The 24,457-nt window shown below is 40.5% G+C and overlaps 1 protein-coding gene across 2 annotated transcripts in view; it reads right to left on the reverse strand.

Annotated features, from left to right (window-relative positions):
- Window positions 1-24,457, reverse strand: part of MKLN1 (muskelin 1) — a 172,911-nt gene continuing 148,454 nt past the window's right edge. For both annotated transcript variants that reach the window (XM_054015895.1, XM_054015903.1), the window contains 5 exons: window positions 23,810-23,924; window positions 19,208-19,347; window positions 11,795-11,897; window positions 4,444-4,498; window positions 1-1,863 (listed from right to left, as the gene is read on the reverse strand). In XM_054015895.1, the coding sequence (XP_053871870.1) occupies window positions 1,742-1,863; window positions 4,444-4,498; window positions 11,795-11,897; window positions 19,208-19,347; window positions 23,810-23,924 (535 nt within the window). In that variant the 3' untranslated portion in view covers window positions 1-1,741. The remainder of the gene's footprint in view (window positions 1,864-4,443; window positions 4,499-11,794; window positions 11,898-19,207; window positions 19,348-23,809; window positions 23,925-24,457) is intronic.

Raw genomic sequence — 24,457 nt, forward strand, 5'->3', positions numbered from 1 at the left:
ATTAACTTACTTGCCCAACAGTAAGTTAGTGGTAACTAAAAAAAAAAGCCCTACATCTATAATCCTTTCCGGGGAAGGGGGGGGGGGGGGGAGGAGTCAAGTCTAATCACATAGTTTTTAAAGCAAATCCAGCCTCTAATGTACTGTTAATTTCTGGGTGTTTAATAGCTTAATAAGCTAAATATTATTACAAATTTTTCATCATGATTTCCAATGTACTGAAACTGGAAACAAAATGTGAGGAAGAAAGGGACTAACTGAATGAAAGCACAGGAATACTAGAACTATGAAAAAAATATTCACTGTCATTTCTTTTCATTTAAAAAAAGTCTAATCCATCATCCCTGCACACACAATACTTCCAGTAAATTCAGAGAAAAAAGTTACTCAGACACAGGAAATTCAGGATTCATGTCCTATGGGCTGTTGGCCCTCTAGACATGAATCTCTACAGTCTTTATATAATTTATCAACCAGTTTGAACTGCATGCTTTCTGGCACTGAATTTAAGTATATGCTAACACTAGGTGCATGTGTCCTTCATTATACTTTACGGACACAGTGCAGCTCCAAGCCCTTTGGCCTACATACAAAGAACGTTTTCTGCAAGGGAGAAAATAAAGTCCACTTTCTGGACATATGCATTCAGCTTATTTTAATAAATCCACCCTTTAAACGAGGGGAGAGGCCTTTGTGCACAGAATAATTCTAAGATGCACTTAAATGAGCTGTGCTACATAGGACAAAGACAAAACACAAGCTGTTGCGAACAATCCTCATTAAATTTCACATTCACACACAAATATACGCACAGAGCCAACATGTACGTAAACCCAGACGTGCTGCTTTGGAAAACTGCATCCAGACTGAAGTGCTGTAGAGGTGCAGCGTGTGCCTGGGGGATGTGGAAGACCCAATTCTGTAGAACTCTACAAGGACTTGCAAAGTTTGTCATGAAAACAGCACAGGAGAGGCACAGACATAAAACCATCCCTGAAGAAATGCTTGTACCAGCACCTCCTGCACTCTATTTTCAAAGGTTTCTCTGAGGTTCAAACTTGACTGCCAGCTTTATGTAGAAGGCTTCAGAGAATGGAAGCCAGGCATTTACAGTAGCACCAGCTAAATATTTATGTTCACACTCTATAGCAAATCCAATTACACGCTAGTGTTCGTCAGTTTCTCAGACTATAAGAGGGTGGCAAATTTGAGACATATCCTCCTTCACACTGCACATTACAATTACAGGACTCAAGTCAATAAAGACACACATTACCTTAATGTACAGCAGTGTCCTGCTGCCAAGCTACACAACTGCTGTGAATAAAGCCAGTAGGGCAAAGCAAATGTCATGACTAGTTACAATCAAGCAAGAGGCATTTAAAAAAAAAAAAGTAAAACCATCTTCAGTTTCAAGGAGACTGAAATATCTCAGCATTTCCCCTAAATGCAAAAAGGATGACTGCATGATTGATTTCTTCTTCTTACATTTGCTAACTCTTAAATCAAAATCAGAAAATATATATATATTATATATATATTTTTATGTCAGTTACATTTTATTAGCCTAATTCAACAAGGGGAAAAACCTCAGGTATTCATTATACAAGTATAAAGCCCCATTCAAAGACCCAGGGGTCACTATATACTGCACACAGCAGTCAATCAATGCAGTAAAAAAAAATTAAAATACTGAAAATGGATGCTTTTTTCTTCTTTCACATGTCCAGTGATTTTTCTGTCACAGTGTGATGAGGTCTACCAGGTTGCCTTTTGGAGGAGTCATGTTGTCAGGAAAGAAATTTACTAACGTATCAAAGAGCTGAGTTCTTTGCGCATAGGTATGGTCAACATCCGAAAATCCTGGGGGAGTGAGAAAGACAGGAAAAAATAAGTCAAATTTAAAACATGAAATAAATTAAGCAATGAAATATGCCAAATATATACATTTTAAAGGAATGTGGAATATGTGCAATTCTCTCCTCATCCTCCTTTCTGAATACACCTCACTGCACTGGCTGTGACCAAAAGTCTCTCCCAACCTTGCGTCACACATCAGCATTAACAGTCCAGACTGCTTATTCAGCCTTGCTATCCACTGCCACGAGTCTATCCATTATACATACTCTAAACCAGCCTGGAGTTGGTCTGTCTCACATTCAAGCCAACATCACTCAAGGGCAATGGATTTATATGTAGGGCCCTGTCAAATTCACGGCCATGAAAAACACGTCACGGACCGTGAAATCTGGTCTCCCCACCATGAAATCTGGTCTTGCGTGTGCTTTTACCCTATGCTATACAGATTTCATGGGGGAGACCAGCATTTCTCAAATTGGGGTTCCTAACCCAAATGAGAGTTACGGGGTGGGGGTCACAAGGTTATTTTAGGTGGGTTGCTGTGTTGCCACCCTTACTTCTGTGCTGCCTTCAGAGTTGGGCGGCCAGAGAGCAGCGGTCACTGACTGAGGGCACAGCTCTGCAAGCAACAGCGCAGAAATAAGGGTGGTAATACAATACCAGGCCATCTTTACTTCTGCACTGCTGCTGGCGGTGGCTCTGCCTTCAGAGTTAGGCTCCCAGCCAGCAGCCACTGTTCTCCAGCTGCCCAGCTCTGAAGGCAGTGCCGCCACCAGCAGCAGCGCAGAAGTAAGGGTAGCAGTACTACCCTCCCCACGATAACCTTGCGACCCCACCCCCCAACACACACCCCTCTCCTTTTTGGGTCAGGATCCCCTATAATTACAACACCATGAAATTTCAGACTTAAATAGCTGAAATCATGAAATTTACCATTTTTTAAATCTTATGACTGTCAAATTGACCAATATGGAGCATGAATTTGGTAGGGCCCTATTTATATGTACTGGAACTTCCTCTCTAATTTCTACAATTCACACCACTGTATCCCAAAGGGGTCACTTTTCAATCATAATTAATTCTTATTACGTACATGAATCCAGACTTGTCACATTGACTGAAACAAGGGGAATTTTCCTTTAAAAAGATACAGGACACAAAGAAAGGTGCAATATATCCACATTGTTACAATGTAGATCTTAATCTTAACAGGACTAAAAAGAAAAATACCTTTGTGTATTACCTTAATCATGTACTGCAAAATATTGGAATACCATGTTATCCAATTAAGAAATACAGACAATTTAGATGCTTTCTAAAGTTACCATTTTTTTTAAATCAAAGGGGAAAATGATCTACTAAAATACAATTTAAGTATTCAGTTTCTTTAAAACCATATACGTGCTCTTTATGGGAAATCTAACTCTGTGGCTCATACACAGTGAGAGTGTTACAATAGATAATTCCTTGGCACCACTGTGATAAAGGCTAATTCGCCTTGTTACAATAGAACAAAAAAATTGGAAACTCGCAACCTCTGGTGTCAAGGAGTTTTTATTTAAAAACTAATCTTGGAAAAATGTAGTATCTGTTGATAATGCTTAAACAAGATCAGCACAACCTCCTCATCCATTTGGACAAACTGTGCAGTCTTTTTTCCCTACCCTATTAATTCTTGAGGTGCAAATTGCCAATTTGGCTAATACCAAAATGATCAGTGCTTACATAGTATGAAACCAGGAACTGCTAGGCAGCACAGAGTTAGAAAAACGAAAGCCAAGTAATGCCTCTGGCCTTCTCATAGGTCAATCTCCAAATTATCATTCAAATAACCATGAAAAATATCTTGTTATTGGATGTCAGGAGAAACCAATTATGTTTTAGGAGTTCTTGTTTTTGTAAGTTTACAACGTTGTCATCTTTATTCTTGACATTCTGTCCAATGAGCCAGTTTTGCAAGGAACAAACAACTAAATTGCTCTAGGAACTGCACTGTGTTTTCACACCAAACAGAAATCTGTAACCATGCTGCTGGATTCCAAAATGACACGACACAAGTTCCTTTCTTTTGATCAAGGCTTCTGCTTATTTGGGTAATGGCGCAGCATATGGTGTAACAAGAGCTGCAAAATGATCCACTGAGACCTGAATTTGAGACCATTGATGACTGCTGTTTTAAAAATGGGCTTGAGGCAATAAACACTATTGAATAGAAATGTTCCTTCTCAAATATTTAAAGGCACTTTTCGGAGAAAAGGTGGGCGAGGTAATCTCTTTTATTGCTCTTTTATTATCCGAAGAAGAACTCTGGGTAATCTTGAAAGCTTGTCTCTCTCTCAAACAAAAGATGGTCCAATAAAAGAAACTATTTCACCCATCTTCTCTCTCTAATATCCTGGGACCAACACAGCTGTAACACGGCATAAAGGCACTTAACCCTTTTACAGTCTGAATGTACTAACACGTTTGTGGCCTATACCTATTTCACCTCAATAACAATAGCAGAAATCTTATCACAGTAATAAGCCTGGCTACCCTTTGTGGTCTTAGCATAATTCATCTCTGGTTCATTAGAATACTCACCCAGAGTGGTGAAATCTGAACCAGACTTGAACAGTGCTGAAGCAAGAAGCTGAAACTGTGGGGGGAAAAAAAAACAAGAGCCCAACAAATTATGCAGATGTCTACATAAGGCAAACAAAAGCTCTTAAAACAGCAAATTGCATTAAAGGTGGCCTGTGCTGTGTTTACCTAGCACTATGTTCATTCAGATGTATGGTACCGTGGTTGTCATAACAGAGGAAGGCAAGAGCCATACAGGATTTTGCGACTGCATTTTTTTAGAACTGTAAAATCTATATTTATATATGTCCATTCCTCCTTTTCCCTTTGGCTTTAAGTGAATTCAGTGTTTAAAATTTAGCATAAATGTCATGAAAGGCAACATTCAGAGCCCTAGAGATAAAAGTCCTACTTATCCACAGAAGACACACATCATAAAGGTAATGCAAGCACCTCCTGAACTACCCCTCCAGATCATTTCTGTCTTGGAATGGCCCCTTCTAGATAAGAGTTATGAGTGTGATATGGTCTCCATGCCCATTCAATCCTTGGTTGTCCAGCTGAGACAACTAAGGGTGCCAATTAGCACTGAATGAGATAGATGTTTGTGATGTGCAGAAGGAACGTGACTACAACCACCAACTTTTGTTCATAGGCCAAGCAACCTTTAAATGGTTAATAACTTCTGGTCACTACTAACCTGGGCCTGATCATGCATATCCCAGTGCCAACCCCCATCCATTCAGTCCCATAAGTTTTGGGTTTTTCATTAAAAGATTCTCAGACTGGGAGCATGAGACACAAGAACGAGAATGCAACAAGAATAACTTCAACGTAGTAATAGCCATCCTTCATGTCTGACCTTTCAAGGTCCCTTCCAGTTCTAGGAGATGGGATATCTCCATGTCTGCACCCTTCAGCTATCGGGAGGCAGCTATGAATAGCAAACCCCCCTTCACCATACCACTAGTCGCCAATTAGCAGAGCTATACAAACAAATTGAGTAATTAATGTTTCCATGAAGATTTAATCAGTCCCTTAAGGCTCTTTATCATTTCTGTTGACCTTCCTCCTGTTCGCCTGCATCCCTCTGGTACTCAGATGTGCAGATTCCAAAGGAAGGGCGAGGTGTACACATACATAAAACAGAACTAAATCAATCATTAAGCTTAGTGCGCTTGTAGTGCTAAAGATGAGCTTCATTGCCACTGCAAATGGCCATGTATGAAAGAGTGATTCTGGCCCTGATTCAGGAAGGTGCTTATTTATTATTTGTATTATCCATGGGCCTACGAGCCCCAGTCACGGACCAGGACTTGCTTGTGCTAGGTTCTTCACAAATCGAACGAGAACTTACAATCTAAGTATAAGACAAGAGTAAGACAGACAGATACAGACAGAGGAATATAAGGATACAGTGAGACAATATTAGTCAGTATCAAAGGCTGTGGTCTTAGCCCACCAGCAGCCTAACCACTGTCAAATTTTTTGACGGCATCAGAAAAGGGGAGTTTAAAGAGGGATCTGAAGGGGAACAATAAAGTGGCTTTACAAAGATTTGCAGGGACCTCTTTCCAAGCTGGAAGAGACCAGCTTTACCCCTGCAGCTCCGGGCTGAAGGGAGCATGCTCAGTTGCTCTGTGGGGATGGCACATGTGCAGTCCAGTCATACTTAGGGGCTAGGAGAGGCTCAAGCAAGCTCAGTGTGGATGGACTCAGATTTTAGCAGCTACCATCTCAGAGGTCTCTACTGAGCATGTGCGAACTGCAATTTTTCAAAAGGTTTATAACTTAGCAAAATTTGGGCAGATTTTTGTGAGATTTCAAAAGGCACATCCCTGACACAAGATTACCACCTCCCTATTACCCAGGCCAAATTCAAGTTCTTGTTCCAAAGCATAGGGGAGCTGGAGCTCTTCAAAGAAAAGGTCACCAGTATTTATTTTTTCCCCCAACATGGGCAAAACACACTTTTCCCTAGCCTTGTTCTCAGAAATGGCTGACCTGTTTCAGCTGGAGTTTTCCCAAAAATTTCAAACGGAGGCAGACAACTGGCATGGAAAATTTCAGCTCAAATGCTTACAGTTTGGCAAAGTTACTCACAATTGAAAAAATGGTCTTATAATGGGAAGTGTCGGGAAATAATTATAAGCAGATCTATCCAGTCCTGCCTATACATAGCACCGCCTACAGCCTAGCATAAAACATTTCCTTCTTTAGTTACAATGCATTGCTCCTTCTACATCTTCTGAGTGTGACTGATTCTTTTCATTTATATAGTTACCTTGAACCTATTTATAGAGTGATCATGTGTCCCCACTCAAGTTCACTTTCCAGTGTTAGGGAAGTTCCACTCTCAATCTTGCCCTACAGAATTATTTTACTCTCCATTCCTTAGATACTTGTGTTCTGTGTTTTCTCTAGGTTTGTTTATATCCTCCTGAACAGTAACATTCCAGGTATAGTCACATTAAAGCTTAAGAAACTACTGCCTCTGGGGCATAATAGGTGACCTGCTAAGGTTTACATGAATTAATAGCACTGGATTTTTTCCCCTCATAGCAGCACCAGACTGGGAGCTTATATTTATCATCCTTAGGTCTGAATCACTCCTTTTCAGATGCATGAATTTGGGGACAGCTGTGTTGTTTATATGGAATAGGAAAAATATATGTGCAATATATGTTTTTTTTAAAAAAACAGTATTAGCAAATTTCAGTATCTAGTATGCCTTTCATCTCATCTGCCAGGAAGCCACACCACACACTGGTGCAGTAATCATCAGCTTTCTATTTGCCCTGGAGACCTGCTAGTCACCTCACTTACGAGCACACCACAACTGTCAGGTCTCTAGGCCAGTAAGACAGAGACCCATTTCTATCTGAGAAGCTGATGAACTGCCTGGAGGGATCCAACATGACTTCAAGTGGGATCACCACTAATCTGCGCAAGTCAGAACCTGACTTTACAAATCTGTTGTGTTGGTGAGCGACAGCACAGCCAGGATCTATACATGGCCCGTGGGGAAAACGTAATGAGCATTCATGTGCTAAATGATGCCAAGAGGTTCTCAGCTATATTCCAGAATTTAAAAAATAAGAGAAAATAAAAAAATATGATTCCCTTAACTGGATAAATTCATAACAAATGCTGAAATTCTGGAAGTGCCATGCTGTCTCTCATTCACACTACATTAAACAAAATTAGTTACCAAAGCCAGAGCAAGTTTCTCAAGAACAAGTTGTCTGTTTTCTTTGGCACTCAACTCAAAACAGCTGAAAAGATATGAAATGAAGTTTAAAAAAATGAAATTACTCCTCCTAAGCTAAGATCGTTTTATGCAGAATTTTACCTTGGTACAATCTTTTACAGCAATGCTTGCAAACCTCTGAAATTTGTGGCTCACAACGTGAACACCAATTCACACTGAACACCACAAACAATCACACTACACTTGATCAGGGACAAATCCAATCAGCTTGCTGCTTTGCAGAGTGAATGCGAGTTGGTTGGAGACAGAGCAGAGATGGGGGGAGGTAAAGGAGAGAGGAAAGACAGCCGTAAGAGGAGCTCTGAAGAGAATCAAACTTAGCCGTCCTACAATGCTGAGCTATATTCAGCACACACAGCGACAACAAGCTACACTGCCCTTGCTATGAAATAGACCACATTTGTTATAGGTGGTGCCAGGGATTATTCAGGCAGCTGTGCTGGGAAACAATGAAACTTCTGCTTCAATTTTGATGCAAAATATGGCATCAATGCTGAGATCATCATACAGGAGCCATTTGGAGATGTAGTGCCAGTGCCAGAAGCCAACTCAATGAGATAACCGGAAGGGAAATTGACGTCATGGAAACATACCCAGTCAGTATCAGTGCAGCGTGGCCATAAAGCCATCTGACTGGCAGCTCTGTTCTGATACAACAAGTCTATGAGAATTGAAGCTATTGGAACAGAAAAGATTGTAAAGGAAGAAGTTGCAGAAGGTTTTCAGCAGCTGCTCTAATTCTGCTAAACAGTAAATACTGATCTGGCAAAGAGAAGCAAGAGGAAAGAGGTCAAAAAATTCAAGCATTAGGCCTGCAAAGAAACGAGGTGTAGTGAAATTACAACTATTATCCTGAAAAGCCGGAGAGTGGCTTAGGGCCCTGCACATCAGGATTGAAACCCTTCCCTGGAATCACAGGTTCACATGGTCAACTCAAACATTTCATGCTTGCAAAGTAGATAAATTGAATAGCATGCAGTTTATTGTGCGAGTATCTTGCAGAGACTTTGTGAAAGTATTGTGAAATATTTTGGGATCCTCTATGCACTATATGAAATTTAATTCAAATACTTTTCAGGTTGAAAAATAGCAAGAATATCCTGTTATTTTTCTTCCTATTCCTGTCCCAAACAAGAGAAAAGATGTGAAGGTAGCTAGTATGAGTCAATTTCAGTGTGAAACTCATAATTTAGACATGTTGTGTGGATATGTTATCTATTAAATTTGGCAACAACCTTAGCATGTCAATTATGTTAGTGAAAATGAATTGCAATCTATGGTAAAGTAATTAAACAACAATTTCCAGGATCCTGAGACAAGCAAATTATTTTCCAAAGTCCTGTCACCCTATAACCCCAGCACCATATTGCATTTGGCCTTCAGTAACAGCCCCACAAAAACAAAGCTTTTAGAGGCTATACTTAGACAATTTCTATTTGCTTAGATTACATGATCTAGCCAGCACGCTAAGGGGCTTTGATCAGAGACTCCCCAAGTTTTTATCACAGCTTTGATACTGACTTGACACATGAACTAGGGCAAGACATTTAGTTACTGAGCCCAATTCTTGTCTCATACCAGCTTTACAACTGTAACTATCCACTGACTTCAGTGGAGCTACTTCTCATTTGTACCAATGTAAGGAAAGTAAGGAACACCCTAACCAGTTAAAATGGGGCAACTGAGACAGAGTGATAAAGGTTACATGTTTGTACAGCATTTTGAAGGTCCGAAGTACTATACATAACTGCACATAGAAGCAAAACCCAAAAGCTTATCCTAAACTTCATAAGTTCAGTAAGTTATCTAGGGCTGCTACTAGACTTCATTAAACCCTTTTGTAAAGTGACACATGTAATGGAGAGAGGCTGTCTGAAATTCCTATCAGCTCTTGGGAACTTATTGCTTCATTTGTGCTTTGGGAACAAACTTACTCTTGGAAAAACCAAATATGTGCACTGAAAAATGCGATAAGGCCATATAAAAGCCTTAGTGATCAAGATACATAAAAAAATCTTGAGTGAGAAATATATATTCTGGAGACAAGCTCAATTTTTTCCTTCAGAGACATTTAAATATGTACAACCCAAATGAAAAAATATCCTGAGACCATCACCTTCAGGTATCAGAGAATCCTTTTACATCTTCTTAATATACGGTCTCGCATGATATTCTTATCGATAAACTAGGCAAATACAAATTAGATGGGGCTACTATAAGGTGGGTGCATAACTGGCTGGATAACCGTACTCAGAGAGTTGTTATTAATGGTTCCCAATCCTGCTGGAAAGGCGTAACGAGTGGGGTTCCGCAGGGGTCTGTTTTGGGACCGGCTCTGTTCAATATCTTCATCAACGACTTAGATATTGGCATAGAAAGTACGCTTATTAAGTTTGCGGATGATACCAAACTGGGAGGGATTGCAACTACTTTGGAGGACAGGGTCATAATTCAAAATGATCTGGACAAATTGGAGAAATGGGCTGAGGTAAACAGGATGAAGTTTAACAAAGACAAATGCAAAGTGCTCCACTTAGGAAGGAAAAATCAATTTCACACATACAGAATGGGAAAAGACTGTCTAGGAAGGAGTACGGCAGAAAGGGATCTAGGGGTTATAGTGGACCACAAGCTAAATATGAGTCAACAGTGTGATGCTGTTGCAAAAAAAGCAAACATGATTCTGGGATGCAACAACAGGTGTGTTGTGAGCAAGACACGAGAAGTCATTCTTCCGCTCTACTCTGCTCTGGTTAGGCCTCAGCTGGAGTATTGTGTCCAGTTCTGGGCGCCGCATTTTAAAAAAGATGTGGAGAAATTGGAAAGGGTCCAAAGAAGAGCAACAAGAATGATTAAAGGTCTTGAGAACATGACCTATGAAGGAAGGCTGAAAGAACTGGGTTTGTTTAGTTTGGAAAAGAGAAGACTGAGAGGGGACATGATAGCAGTTTTCAGGTATCTAAAAGGGTGTCATAAGGAGGAGGGAGAGAACTTGTTCACCTTAGCCTCTAAGGATAGAACCAGAAACAATGGGTTTAAACTGCAGCAAGGGAGGTCTAGGTTGGACATTAGGAAAAAGTTCCTAACTGTCAGGGTGGTTAAACACTGGAACAAATTGCCTAGGGAGGTTGTGGAATCTCCGTCTCTGGAGATATTTAAGAGTAGGTTAGATAAATGTCTATCAGGGATGGTCTAGACAATATTTGGTCCTGCCATGCGGGCAGGGGACTGGACTCGATGACCTCTCGAGGTCCCTTCCAGTCCTATAATCTATGAATCTATGAATAACATAATAGCAGCATTTCCTTTTATTGGGTGCAATATAATGCACTTTCCATAGCACAACCAACCAATTAACTATAAGCCTGTGCCATTTGATACAGAGTTTATATTTCATTAAAACCCCCAAACACAAGACAGCCCATTAGAATGAAATCTAATGTCCCGGCTGCATGCAGTTTTTTACTGATAGCTATTTTGGTATGGGGTGTGGAGTTTTTAAAAAATAGAAATAGTTATACTGGTACATCCCCTAGCTTAGATGCAGTTATACTGGCATAAAGGTGCCTTACACTGGTGTAGTTATTCCCATATATAAGGGTACGTCTACACTACCCACCGGATTGGCGGGTAGTGTTCGATGTATCGAGGATCGATTTATCGCGTCTCGTCTGGACGTGATAAATTGATCCACAAATCGACGCCTGTACTCCACCCTGGGCAGGAGTAAGCGGAGTCGACGAGGGAGCCACGGCAGTCGACTTGCCGATGTGAGAACAGCCAGGTAAGTTGAACTAATAGCATAGCTGAAGTTGTGTATCTTAGTTTGAAACCCCCCCCCCCCCCCCCCCCACACACACACAGTGTAGCCCAGGCCTAAGGGGAATAAGCTATACTGGTATAAGCACTTTCATATCAGTATAAATGCAACCACATTAGGGAGTTGTACCTCTAACTATTCTAGTATAGTTAAAGAAATACGTGTGTGTAGACAAGGTCTAAGAAAACCTAAGGTAACTCTAGAAGTTCCACAGTATGCACCTTTACATTCTATTTTATTTTTAACTAAAAAAAAAAAAAGCAAGTAGTTTTCACCCTTACCTCTTTTGTCTCCTCAGGGTCAGAATGATCCACAGTTACATACAAGTCATTCTGTAAGTATTTCAGTGCACTGAGTGGATCAGTTTGGGCCTTTTCTTCAAACCTGTACAGTGGAAGGAGATAAGCAACTTGTATGTGATTATAAGACACACAAAGCAAGCACTGTTTTCATTTACTTTGAGTTCAGTTACTAAACACACTCCCTACTCTTATGGGAGCAAAAGTCACAAATGCAAATTGTTCAGTTGATAGCTGCTTAAAGCACATGAATTCTATGACAGCTCAGCCCCCTCCTGCTAGAAGTCTGGGTACAGAAGCAGCATTCTAAGGTGCTCAGGGGAAATCAAAGCTAGCGACTTCTATCCCTTTGCTAAAACAACTGAGTATCTCAAAGCTGTATAAGTTGTTGTTCATAAGGTACTCTGTTCTAAAACATTAGGCAAATAAACGTGGTGTATCCATTTCACAGAGAGATAAACTGAGGCATGAGGAAGTGAAGTCACTTGCCCAAACAGCAGATTCAGAGATAGAACTCAAAATTTCTAACACCCACTACCTACAATCAAGACACAAAATGTCCAAAACCTGATCTAACCGCCTTTAAAAAACCAATAGCACATTTTCATCCAAAATATTCCCTTAGGAATGAATATAAGGGCTGCAGATGTCTTAAAAGTATGGTATTCCGGCACCCACCGACCAAAAGGGAATAAACCTAGGACTTCAAGTTGGTCTGACCCAAAGACAAATGAATGGACAGACTAGACAATCTTGCTTTGGAGATTGATTCTCTCAGTTACGCTGACTTTTCATTAGGTTGCTTGAAGAATTAGTTTCCCCCCGTGTCATTAACTGAAAGGCCCCTCCAGTTCTATGGTTTGTACTACTGATCGGAGCAGCCACTCTCAAACAGACAGCATGTTTATAAGTCACAAAAGATGCTGCTGTGACTCTTCTGTAACCAAAAGCACTTAGCAATTGTTATCTACCTTGTTCATTGTGGATCTTGGGAGGACAACTTGGGATAACCTGCTTCAGAAAGCATGGGTCTTTTTAGAAGCTAAACAGAGACTTCACTGCAATAGTAGCAATAAGGTTTCCTTCTTCTATAGGCCACTCGCACTTGAACAGGTCTGACATTCCACCCAGTAGAGGGCAGTGATGACACATCAGCCAATATAGTTCTCAGTTTAAAAAGAATGACAGCCATTGTTTTCAAACAGATGCAGTTTTAGATCTACATTTTTCAACGGGCTGAACCTCAATTCCAACCTAATTGTGCTATGCTAAGGAGTTTCTTCAGTCTTGGCTTAGAATATCTCCTTTGATCAGTGTGGATAAAACTGGTTTAAAATTAAAAAAAAAAATCTGTTTCTTTACATTGTATTTTATTTAAATTAAATACATTTTATTTTTTTTTAAATAAGTGTATTGGAAATTGTGACAACATATGTTAAGGCCTAAACTTACTATGACTTATTAAAATAAATTAAATAAAAGTATTTCAAGCATCACATTTGCTGCCAAAGTTTTAAAGAAAGTCAGACTACTGAACTGATTGAAGTTACTGGATAAGCACCTGGAACCAGAGTTTGCTGAAGTGCACTAGCCTCTTCTGCAATTGCAGAGAGAATATTTTCTTTATTTCAGTTTATTCAATTCAATGACTAGTTCATTCTAAGTTGAGACACCGATTGTGAGTTGAAGCAAGAAAGCTTGTTCTCCTCTTCCACTCTACAAATAAAAAGGAGGTAAGGGGATGAGATCTACTAGTTCTAAAATCTTGAAGGTCATGGTGGCCAGAAACAACCAGTTCAATTCACTAACTACAGATATACTTCCTCTACTTAACCAATTAGTTTTAAAAGCAAAACATGTTTTGACTTTCTTATGTATCCAGCACATTTAAGGTAGCTTTATTTAAGTAACAGAACAATTTAAAAACACTTTTTTTTGTCATGAATTAAAAAAAAAAGTCAACCAATAATTAACACATGCATCATTCGCCATTTTCTAAAAAGTAAAAATTAAGAAACTGAATACATTTATGTTAAGCAATAACTGCTTAAATAAAATGTGCATATAGTATATCCTTTTGGTTAGCAAAAAGAATCAAATTTAGTTGCAAATCAATATGTATTAATGGTTACCAACCAATGAGAATCAACCTTTCTTTACGAAAATAAAGATACAAGTGCAAAACATGATTATATTAAATTATTTAAAATCAAGCTTACTGCTTGCTAATTTAAATCATTATAATTATATAAATGATTTTGGTTTAAATCAAGTCACTCTGTCTTTGATTATCTCCTTCCTTGAAAAAAAGTTCACACCTTTTAGGAAGCTGCATGGACGGTCCAAAGGCAGAAGTAACCATGAATTAGCAGTCAAAGGGTAGGAGAGATTGTTTGATATGATCTTGACAGTATACCAGACTCACCAGTAAGTGCTGGTTAAGCTTCAGCTCTATTTCATATGACTAGAGGCCTCAGATATTGTACAGTATAAAAGAGGACATTCAAGCCCAAATTTTCAAAGTAATTTTCAAACCTGAGCATGTCTGACTATGCAAATCTACCTCTTCATGCACTGTTTTCTACATGGCCATTTGAAAAAAGAGCTCTTACTGAAGAGCTAAACTGAAACTTTAGCTAATAGCTGCATGATACGAGCACATACTTCTACTGCACAGTACGACATCAAGAATGCTGCCATTTCCCCAGGGGATGGTTCCAATCTCCATTTATAGTAACTACACAAAATGTCAAGCTAGATTCACGCTATCAACTAATAAACGCAGTCATCCTCAATAGGAACATTCAGCTAATCAAAATACCAACTGAACTGTAGCTGCCATTTTACCATGAACCTAGTCCTCATCTCCCTATCATGAGAATAACCAACACCAAAAAAATAGGACTAATAAAAAAAGTCCCGCCCAAATCAACCTAACAGAGCTGGGCTCTGGAGAAGAAGCAATTAAAAGGGTTCCTAGGGGAGTGCCTCTTGTCCCAATGCCTCCTCACCTATTTGCTGTAAAGCAGCAGTGATTCTGAAATAGCACAGACCTGTCCTTAATAAATCACTTACCCATAGCCTTAAGCATGAGTCAAAACAAAGATGCCTTTAATGAAGGTGAAATCACTCTCAAGCTGTACTATTATTAAGGCTGATGGGGAGCAAGAAGGGCACTTACTCCATATGATGCATTAGCACCTTCTTTAAAAAAAAAAAAAAAAAAGAGAGATCCAGGGCCCACTCTAGGACACACCGTGCCTAAAACACTTCAGATAAGAGGCATATCATAATTATCTCTAGACCACCACCAGCAGGAACAGATTATTTCTTAAGATCTCGTCATCAAGTGTATGTCCCAAACGAGAGAGAGAAAAAATGCAGGATCTCCAATTTTATGGTCTTTCTGCAAGTGGTTTCATTTAAGAAAGTTTCTAGCTTTCTCCCTCGCTACCATCCTTCACAAGGTATGTTTCACAATTGACAGACCTCCCTGCGTTGTTAGCAGAGCCTTGCAGAAAATATGTTCCTAGCTAAACAGCAGCGGTGGTGTGAACTAACTCCCACCACGACTATTATGAAGAAGTGTTAAATCTTTGTCTGTCCAAGGCTTTAGCACAGCTTGATGACACAGCAATGCTCCTATCTGCACTACAAAATATAATTGTGTTGGAGATAACCATAACGTAATCAGCTTTAATGAAAACTAGGGCTGTCAAGCAATTAAAAAAAATTAAATCGCGATTTATCGCACTGTTAAACAATAATAGAATACCATTTATTTAAATATTTTTGGATGTTTTCTGCAATTTTCAAATATATCAATTTCAATTACAACACTGAATACAAAGTGGTACAGTGATCACTTTATATTTATTTTTGATAAATACAGTATTTGCACTGTAAAAAACAAAAGAAATAGTATTTTTCAATTCACCTAATACTGTAACAATCTCTTTATCATGAAAGTTGAACATACAAATGTAGAATTATGTAAAAAAACTGCATTCAAAAATAAAAATGTAGGTTCTAAAATTTTACAAGTCCACTCAGTCCTACTTCTTGTTCAGACAATCGCTCAGACAAACAAAAAGAACAGGAGTACTTGTGGCACCTTAGAGACTAACAAATTTATTAGGCTGCTAATCAGACAAACAAGTTTGTTTACATTTGCAGGAGATAATGCTGCCCACTTCTTGTTTACAATGTCACCAGAAAGTGAGAACAGGCATTCTCATGGCACTGTTGTAGCCGGTGTCGTAAGATATTTACGTGCCAATTATGCAAAAGATTCATATGTCCCTTTATGCTGCAACCATCATTCAGGGGACATACGTCCATGCTAATGATGGGTTCTGCTCGATAACAATTCAAAGAAATGTAGACCGACGCATGTTCATTTTCATTATTTGATTCAGATGCCACCAGCAGAAGGTTGATTTTCTTTTTTGGTGGTTCAGGTTCTGTAAGTTCCACATCAGAGTGTTGCTCTTTTAAGACTTCTGAAAGCATGCTCCACACCTCGTCCCTCTCAGATTTTGGAAGGCACTTCAGATTCTTAAATCTTGGGTCCAGTGCTGTAGCTATCTTTAGAAATCTTCTTTGTGTTTCGTCAAATCTGTAGTGAAAGTGTTCTTAAAATGAACATGTGCTGGGTCATCATCCGAGACTGCTATAACATGAAATATATGGCAGAATGTGGGTAAAACAGAACAGGAGACATACAATTCTCCCTCAAGGAGTTCAGTCACAAATTTAATTAGCGCTTTTTTTTTTTTTTTTAAACAAGCGTCATCAGCATGGAAGCAAGTCCTCTGGAATAGTGACTGAAGCATGACGGGGCATACGAATTTTTAGCATACCTGGCAAGTAAATACCTTGCAATACCGGCGACAAAAGTGCCATGCAGATGCCTGTTCTCACTTTCTGGTGACATTGTAAATAAGAAGAGGGCAGCATTATCTCCTGTAAATGTAAACAAACTTGTTTGTCTTAGCGATTGGCTGAACAAGAAGTAGGACTGAATGGATTGTAGGCTCTGAAGTTTTATATTCTTTTGTTTTTGAGTGCAGTTATAACACACCAAAAAATCTACATTTGTAAGTGCTGTAATGCAATCTCTGTCATGAATGAGGTGAATTGAAAAATACCATTTCTTTTGTTTATCATTTTTACAGTGCAGATATTTGTAATAAGAAATATACACTCTGATTTCAATTACAACACAGAATACAATATATATGAAAATGTAGAAAAACATCCACAATATTTAATAAATTTCAATTGGTATTCTATTGGTTAACAATGCGATTAAAACTGCAATTAATCAGGATTAATTTTTTTTAATCGCTATTAATTTTTTTGAGTTAATCGTGTGAATTAACTGTGATTAATTGACATCCCTAACGAAAACCAAATAAATTCCCGTAGCTCAGCTAGTGAATTACACAACACACACAAAAGTGGAATGGGGAGAAAGTTTCTGTAAGTGGAAAAGAAATCAGTTTGCAGCCCTCAAGCATGAGGACTGCTATGCTTTGTAACTTTTTGATCCAGTTAACATAGCTGAAAGTGCTAGGGGGAAAAATGGATCCTTCTAGCATGGGGCCACCGCTTCCCCAATCACATAACTCTGCAAGGGAGACCTCCCAAACAATATGGGGGCACTAGGACAAGATGGTAGCTTTGCCCTCCCTCCAATGTGGGCTTGGGAGAAAGCTGCAAAGAGCCAGAGACTCCAGCCAAGGGGGGCAGAAGCAGCACTCAGAGAACAGGGGGTAAAATGGGGCCCAGCCAGGGCCACCCCTCCCTCCCTCCCTGCAAATTCCTGGACCCAGAATGATAGAGAGGAGCAGAGAAGACTCTCTCTCCGCCACGCACTCTGGGGGCACTAGGACTTGATGGTGTCTCCCCTTCCCCAGGTGCCAGGCTGGCAGCGGCTTGGAAGAAGGCTGCAAAGTAAGAGCTAGCCAGAGACTACAGCCAGAATGAGCAAAGCAGCCAAAGCAGGGATCTTTGGAGAACTTCCCCTTTAGCTTATCCCCTTCTGAGTAAACCCACCAACCTCCTCCACCAAAAAAATATGGAACTAACGTGACATTAAATTGATCACTTTGTTCAATCTGCTTGTGTGTTTTGTCCCTTCCCTCACTCTGTGTATATTTAGACTGTAAACTCTTTGGGGCAGGGACTCTGTTGTGTGTTAGGCACTGTACTAACGCAATGAGTCCCTGGTCCATGACTAGTGCTCTTAGGTACTACGGTAATATAAATAATAATGATATTATTTCAATGTTTTTTAAATTTTGCTACATTTACTTGACAACAAGTTACAGAGGTAGTCTTAGGCTTGCCTTTAATCAGTCTTAAATGGTTTGGTTACATTTTAACGTTTCAGTTTCGCACCATTGCCATTTTATAGGTCTGAGTAAACAGGAGCAGCCAAATGGTTATCACTAAGCAAGTCATTGTTCTATACACCTAGCAGATTCATAGAGCTTAAGGCCAGAGGAAACTATTATGATCTAGTGTGACTTTCTACATATGACAGGCCACAGAGCCGCACTAATTAACTTCTACGTTAAGTCCATAACTTCTGTTTGAGCTATACCAGATCTTTTAGAAAGATATTCACTTTTCTTCTTTTTTTTTTTTTTTTTAAACAGACTTCAAATGGGGAACCAACCAACCAATATCCCCCTAGATAAGTTATTCCGATGGTTAAGTGCCCTCGAAGTTAAATAATTGCACCTTATTTCTAGTCTGAATTTGACTAGATTCAGTTTCCAACCCCTGGATCTCATTCTCCCTTTTTCTGCTATATTAAAGAGCCATCTACGATCAGAAATCTCATCCCCGTGTAAGTACTTGTAGACCTTCATCTACTTTCTTAACCTTTTCTTTGATAAACCAACTAGGTCCATATGAATCCGAGAAACATTTTCATGTGAACCAATAAGGGGGTAAATTTCCAGATGTGCAGGGGAATTTGGACACATGGCCTTGCTAACACCATTGGAAGACATAATTGCCTACTCGAACACTGCCTTAGGAATGTGTCATTGAATTCCTTAAGGGACAACAAGAATATCAGGGTTTATTTTTGAAAAACAGCAAAAAATAATAGGGGAACCTATAACAATTTTCAAAGATTCTCCTTATTTCCCCCACAAAACTTCTATCTAGATACTCCATGAATGTTCAGTATACAATTCTGTATATGTTGAAAAATACACACATGAAAAATAATTGGGAAACTTATAACCCGTTACATAATCAGGGGAATGCTATATCTACAAAATAATGAAAGACAATATTCAAATTCTCTAAAAAGCTTTTGGAAAGGCTACAACTTGTAATTAATCATCTCAAAAGAAGCCCTCTCCGCTATTATACCTGTGCTTTCTTATGAGGTATTTGCAGTGTCTCAACAGGTATTCCTTTGAAGGCCGACAGAGCTTCAGTGACCAGAAGTCATCCAGCCTCATCTTTGGAGAGCAGGATTTGCCAGGATTTCCTCCGAACAAATAATGAACCTATGTAGGCCAGAGACAGTTTTTAAGTTGATATGTGCACATGTATTAAACATTTACTGTACATTTGGCAAGTCACGTCTCTGAAGATGTTCTTCTACTACGTACACAGGTGTGTGGGGGAGGGGGGGGGGGGGTTGAAAACCTATTCCAAGTTATTACCAGGCTTGCTTCACTCTACCGAATCTGCTGATCAATAAATTGAGAAATAGTAATTCTCCTCAAGCTTACTGTCTAGCAGGATGAAAAATATAAGTCTGTGCTGTCAAAGACTAGTATGTGTCTTACTTTAAGATGATATCTTGAACTGATCTCTAATATCCATAAACTACATAACTTCTTTCAAATGTTCTTTAGGTTACTGTATCTATTGAAGAGAGAAGCCCATACTAATGCAACAGCCCTTCACAGTGAATAGGATAGTGGCTATGTGGAAGTAACAGTAGAAATTCAACCTTTTCTTGTACATCGTCTCCCAACACATTTTGCTCATTAGGCTTTTCTGGCACTGCTGTTCAGAAAGACTTATGGCATAATGACCTCTCAACAGTGACAGATTGCTAATATACTCTCCCTCCATTCTTGATCTCCAAGACCCTGACTCTGAAGTAGACTTAAACAATGATCTGCCAGAGGCAGACCACCAGTGTGTGGTAGAACCAAATTAAAGCATAGCTACTAGAGGGCCTAGGGCTCAGGTTCCTGGAGTCACATGACAACAGAATCTCTCTTTTGGTTGCAAAGTAAGTCTTGAAAACATAACTTTGCAGACAACCTGCAACAATGGTGCTCTGAAGTACTAACTATCCTAGTCATCCTAATGAGTTAACAACTTGGAAACCCACTACTCTGGAAGTGCCATCACCACAGCAGAGGGCATTGGGGGGATCCTCACTGCTACCACTGAACCATGATTCTGATGGAGAGATGTGAGCAGCTCTCTGGGTTTGTGAGAGCAAAGTCCTCTCTTCTGAGTTAGGCCCCAACTCATCTGAAGACAAGGACCAGTGTTCTAGGGCAGTGGTTCTCAACCAGGGGTCCAGGGCCCCCTGGGGGGCTGTGAGCAGGTTTCAGGGGGTCCGCCAAGCAGGACCAGTGTTAGACTTGTTGGGGTCTAGGGCAGAAAGCCGACCGAAGTCCCACTGCATGGGGCTGAAGCCTGGGGCCCTGAGCCCCGCCACCTGGGGCTGAAGCAGAAGCCTGAGCAACTTAAGCTTCGTGGTGTCCCCGGCGGCATGGGGCCCTGGGCAACTGCCCTGTTTGCTACCCCCTCACACCAGCCCTGGCTTTTATATGCAGAAAACCAGTTATTGTGGCACAAGTGGGCCGTGAAGTTTTTATAGGGGCCACAAAGAAAAAGGTTGAGAACCCCTGTTCTAGGGAGGCCTAAGAATGCTCAAAGGATAGTGATTGTGGGCTGATCCCAGTCCAGCAGAATGCTTTTAAGAGTAGACGTGTCAGGAGCTACCCACACAAACAGGGATGGGTCAACAGGGACTGTTAAGGTCCCCGACTGTCTTAATATGACCATAGTATATGGACAAATACTCAAGTAGCTTCTGGAAGGCCAGATTTGTTTTCATTATCTTATAATACAATAGCCTGGTTGTGAGATGTTCTACATGGCGAACTCCAACAGGCTTGTTCACTTCAGCTCCTACCTTAACTGGAGGCAAAGCAAAGAGCTAATGGGAGAAAGTGTGAAAATGGAAAGGATGCATCCTGAAATGAACCAGCCCCACCCATGATTTCATAAATGATTGCTATTATTGCATTGGAACAGATAAAGCACCAATGAATATTATAATTCACTGTAAAAGAGAGAAGAATTAATTGCACACAGCGAAAAATGGAAGGAAAAGCCAAGACACTGAAAATTAATACATTTGAGAAAGCCCTTGTTCCCATCTCCCCCTGTTTTTTGATTACTAGGGGTATACAAAAAGATTTATATGTATAAATAACAAGTACGGTGTACAGTTCACATTCTGCTGGTTTGCATCCGGCAGTACCATAAACTCAATGTTACAACTTTTAGTTTCTGACATCAGAAGGCTGTACAGGTAAGTCTTCCTACACACGCAAATTACTAGAAGCTGTGGCACTAATGACCAGTTAAATGATACAGCACTGGTAAATGCATTACAACATCTCTGCTCAAAGCCTCTATTTTTGCCAGCGCTAAGGGCAAATTTTGAAAAATAAAGTCATGTTGTTGAAAGCACTTCAGGATAACTAAGATGTTTCCCTCTAATTATGAGGCTGAGTCCATGACCTCTTTACAATAAGGAGATGTAAAGCACAAGGAAAGTGGAAATCAAGTAGTATTGATTTTTTCCCCTTCTTTTACTGGATTTTAAAAAAAACCCACTTATTACCTGAAAACTCATCTGTTGAATACTAAATATCCCATAGAGGGTTCTGCAATTGCAGAGACTCAACCTTTTCTCCTCCTCCATATATTCACCCCCCCCACACACACACACACCCAAAAATTCACTATTTTAGCATCCATAGAAGGGAGACTCCTCATTTATATCAGGGGAGTCCAGAAAGGTCATTTGAACAGAGACTTCTAAAAATATGTATGGCTTCTCATATAGAGTGAATTCAAGATAGGAGCCATGATTCAGCATCCCGGTGGCACTTAGAATTCTGCTCTCAGACTTGTATGGTCTATAACATTTAGGATATGTCTACATTGCAATCTAGAGGTGTGATTGCAGCATGGTTAGACACATGCTAGCTTTAACCATGCTAGCATGGCTAAAAATAACTGTATGTAGTGGCACCGGCTTTAATGCAGACTAGCAATGCAAGTCCATACCCAGGGGTCCCCAGCATGCTTGAAAGCCTGCGCTGCAGCCTGCAATGCTGCATCCACACTGCTGTTCTTATCCATGCTGCAGCTGAGTTCTGGATTGCAGTACAGACCTTTTCTTAAGTGACAGCAGTTAATTTTTCTTCACCAGTTGTCTATTCTGCACCAGTATTTTGAATGACAACTTTCCCCTGCACAAGCAATATTTATTCTTCCTAAATTAATACAAGATTTTAAAGTTTGGAGAATTTGAATTACATGCCCAAAAACTGCCTGCGTCTCACAATGCCATTTGCTGGCAGGGCCGGCTCTAGGCACCAGCAAAACAAGCTGGTGCTTGGGGCGGCACATTTTTAGGGGCGGCATGGCCGGCGCCAGAATGCCGCCCCTAAAAATGTGCCCCGGCCGCCCTAGCTCACCTCCGCTGCTGCTGCTTGCGCACCACAGCGCACGAAACAGCTGATTCACTCGCCACTGCTCGCCCTCCCTCCCAGGCTCTCAAACCTGGGAGTGAGGGGGAGATCCTGAGCGGCTGTGGCACACGAAATAGCTGATTCGCGCGCTGCTGCTCCCCCTCCCTCCCAGGCTCGAGAGCCTGGGAGGGAGGGGGAGACTCCGAGTGGCCGCGGCACGTGCGCCGCTTCTCCCCCTCCCTCCTAGGCTTGAGAGCCTGGGGGGAGGAGGCAGGGCTGGGGAAGGGGCGGAGTTGAGGCGGGGCCGGGGGTGGGGTAATTAAAAAAAAGGGGGGGAGGGCAAAATTGTTTTTGCTTGGGGCGGCAAAAATCCTAGAGCCGGCCCTGTTTGCTGGGAGCCCACAAGATGGGTATGTGAAACGGAAAAGATTGCAACCACCCTCATTTGTACTATGCAATTCAATATGACAGCATAAGCCAGCCAGCATGTGCTGCTCCATATGGACTGAGCGCTGCATGCATGGACTTAGCCTCCATGAGCTTTACCTTTGTTTTAAACAGGAGAATGATTGTGAGCTAACCTCACTACAGAACTTTACAGGCAGTATTTGTCCCATAGGCTGCTTTTTTGGCTGCCTCTAACTTAGCACTATCATGCCTATTAATATTATAAAGCAGGGGTCGGCAACCTTTCAGAAGTGGTGTGCCAAGTCTTCATTTATTCACTCTAATTTAAGGTTTCGCGTGCCAGTCATACATTTTAACGTTTTTAGAAGGTCTCTTTCTATAAGTCTATAATATAGAACTAAACTATTGTTGTATGTAAAGTAAATAAGGTTTTTAAAAGGTTTAAGAAGCTTCATTTAAAATTGAATTAAAATGCAGAGCCCCCCTGGACCAGTGACCAGGACCCGGGCAGTGTGAGTGCCACTGAAAATGAGCTCGCGTGCCGCCTTCGGCACATGTGCCATAGGTTGCCTACCCCTGTTCTAAAGGAAGAAGCAGCTCAGTAACTTGTATGTTAATTGATTCACCATCACCAGCAGATCTTCCCACCACCCATAGGGCCAAACTCAACTATTCGACGAAGCTAAGTGCATTACACCATGTCATATCATCAGCTTCTTCTGCTTTATCACAGGCAAACACACAACCAGCTTATTTTTTAGGTCTGCAGTTATGCCCACTAAATACAACTGAAATCTAGCACTCTGAAAATAGACATCCATACCTTGTGCAACTCATCATACACCAGCTGATGGGCAAACCTGGGGCAGGGCTCCTCCTCCTGAAGGCTTTTACTTGGATTATCTTTTGCTGCTTGATCGTTCTTATAGACACAAGACCTGGAACACAGGATAATATTCAAACATTCTCCCACTAGCAAATGAGAATTAGCTACAGATAAAACAAGAGGTTAGCGAAAGAGAAGGTTGCATAAAATGTGGGTGGTTGATTAAAACTCATATTGTGTACAAGGTAGGTATCTGGCTCCTTAATGGAGGGGCTGTGGGAGACTATCAGAGAAAAGGCAGGAAACAATGGCCATTCCAGGGATCAGGGAGTCTTATTAGTTTCAGTTTGCCCCACCTAATCCCAAATAAATGTACCATATAGGAAATGACTTCCTTGTGAACCACAGTTTTATAACAACTGGATGGCAACCTTACTTCAAGTCTGGTGTCGTATGAAACTCCGTCACTTCCAAAGGGTAATATGTGATACAGCATCAGAATGTAATTATATTTGCTTTCCACAACCAACTTTCTGTATAACTTTTCACGAGTGATGTACCCAAGTATTCGGATTCTAATATCTAAACTGTATTGTTAAATTTCTTCACGTAAATTTGGGTTACTGCTGATTATGTACTATATGT

This window comes from Malaclemys terrapin, chromosome 1 (genome assembly GCF_027887155.1).
Source record: "Malaclemys terrapin pileata isolate rMalTer1 chromosome 1, rMalTer1.hap1, whole genome shotgun sequence".
Classification (NCBI taxonomy): domain Eukaryota; kingdom Metazoa; phylum Chordata; order Testudines; family Emydidae; genus Malaclemys; species Malaclemys terrapin.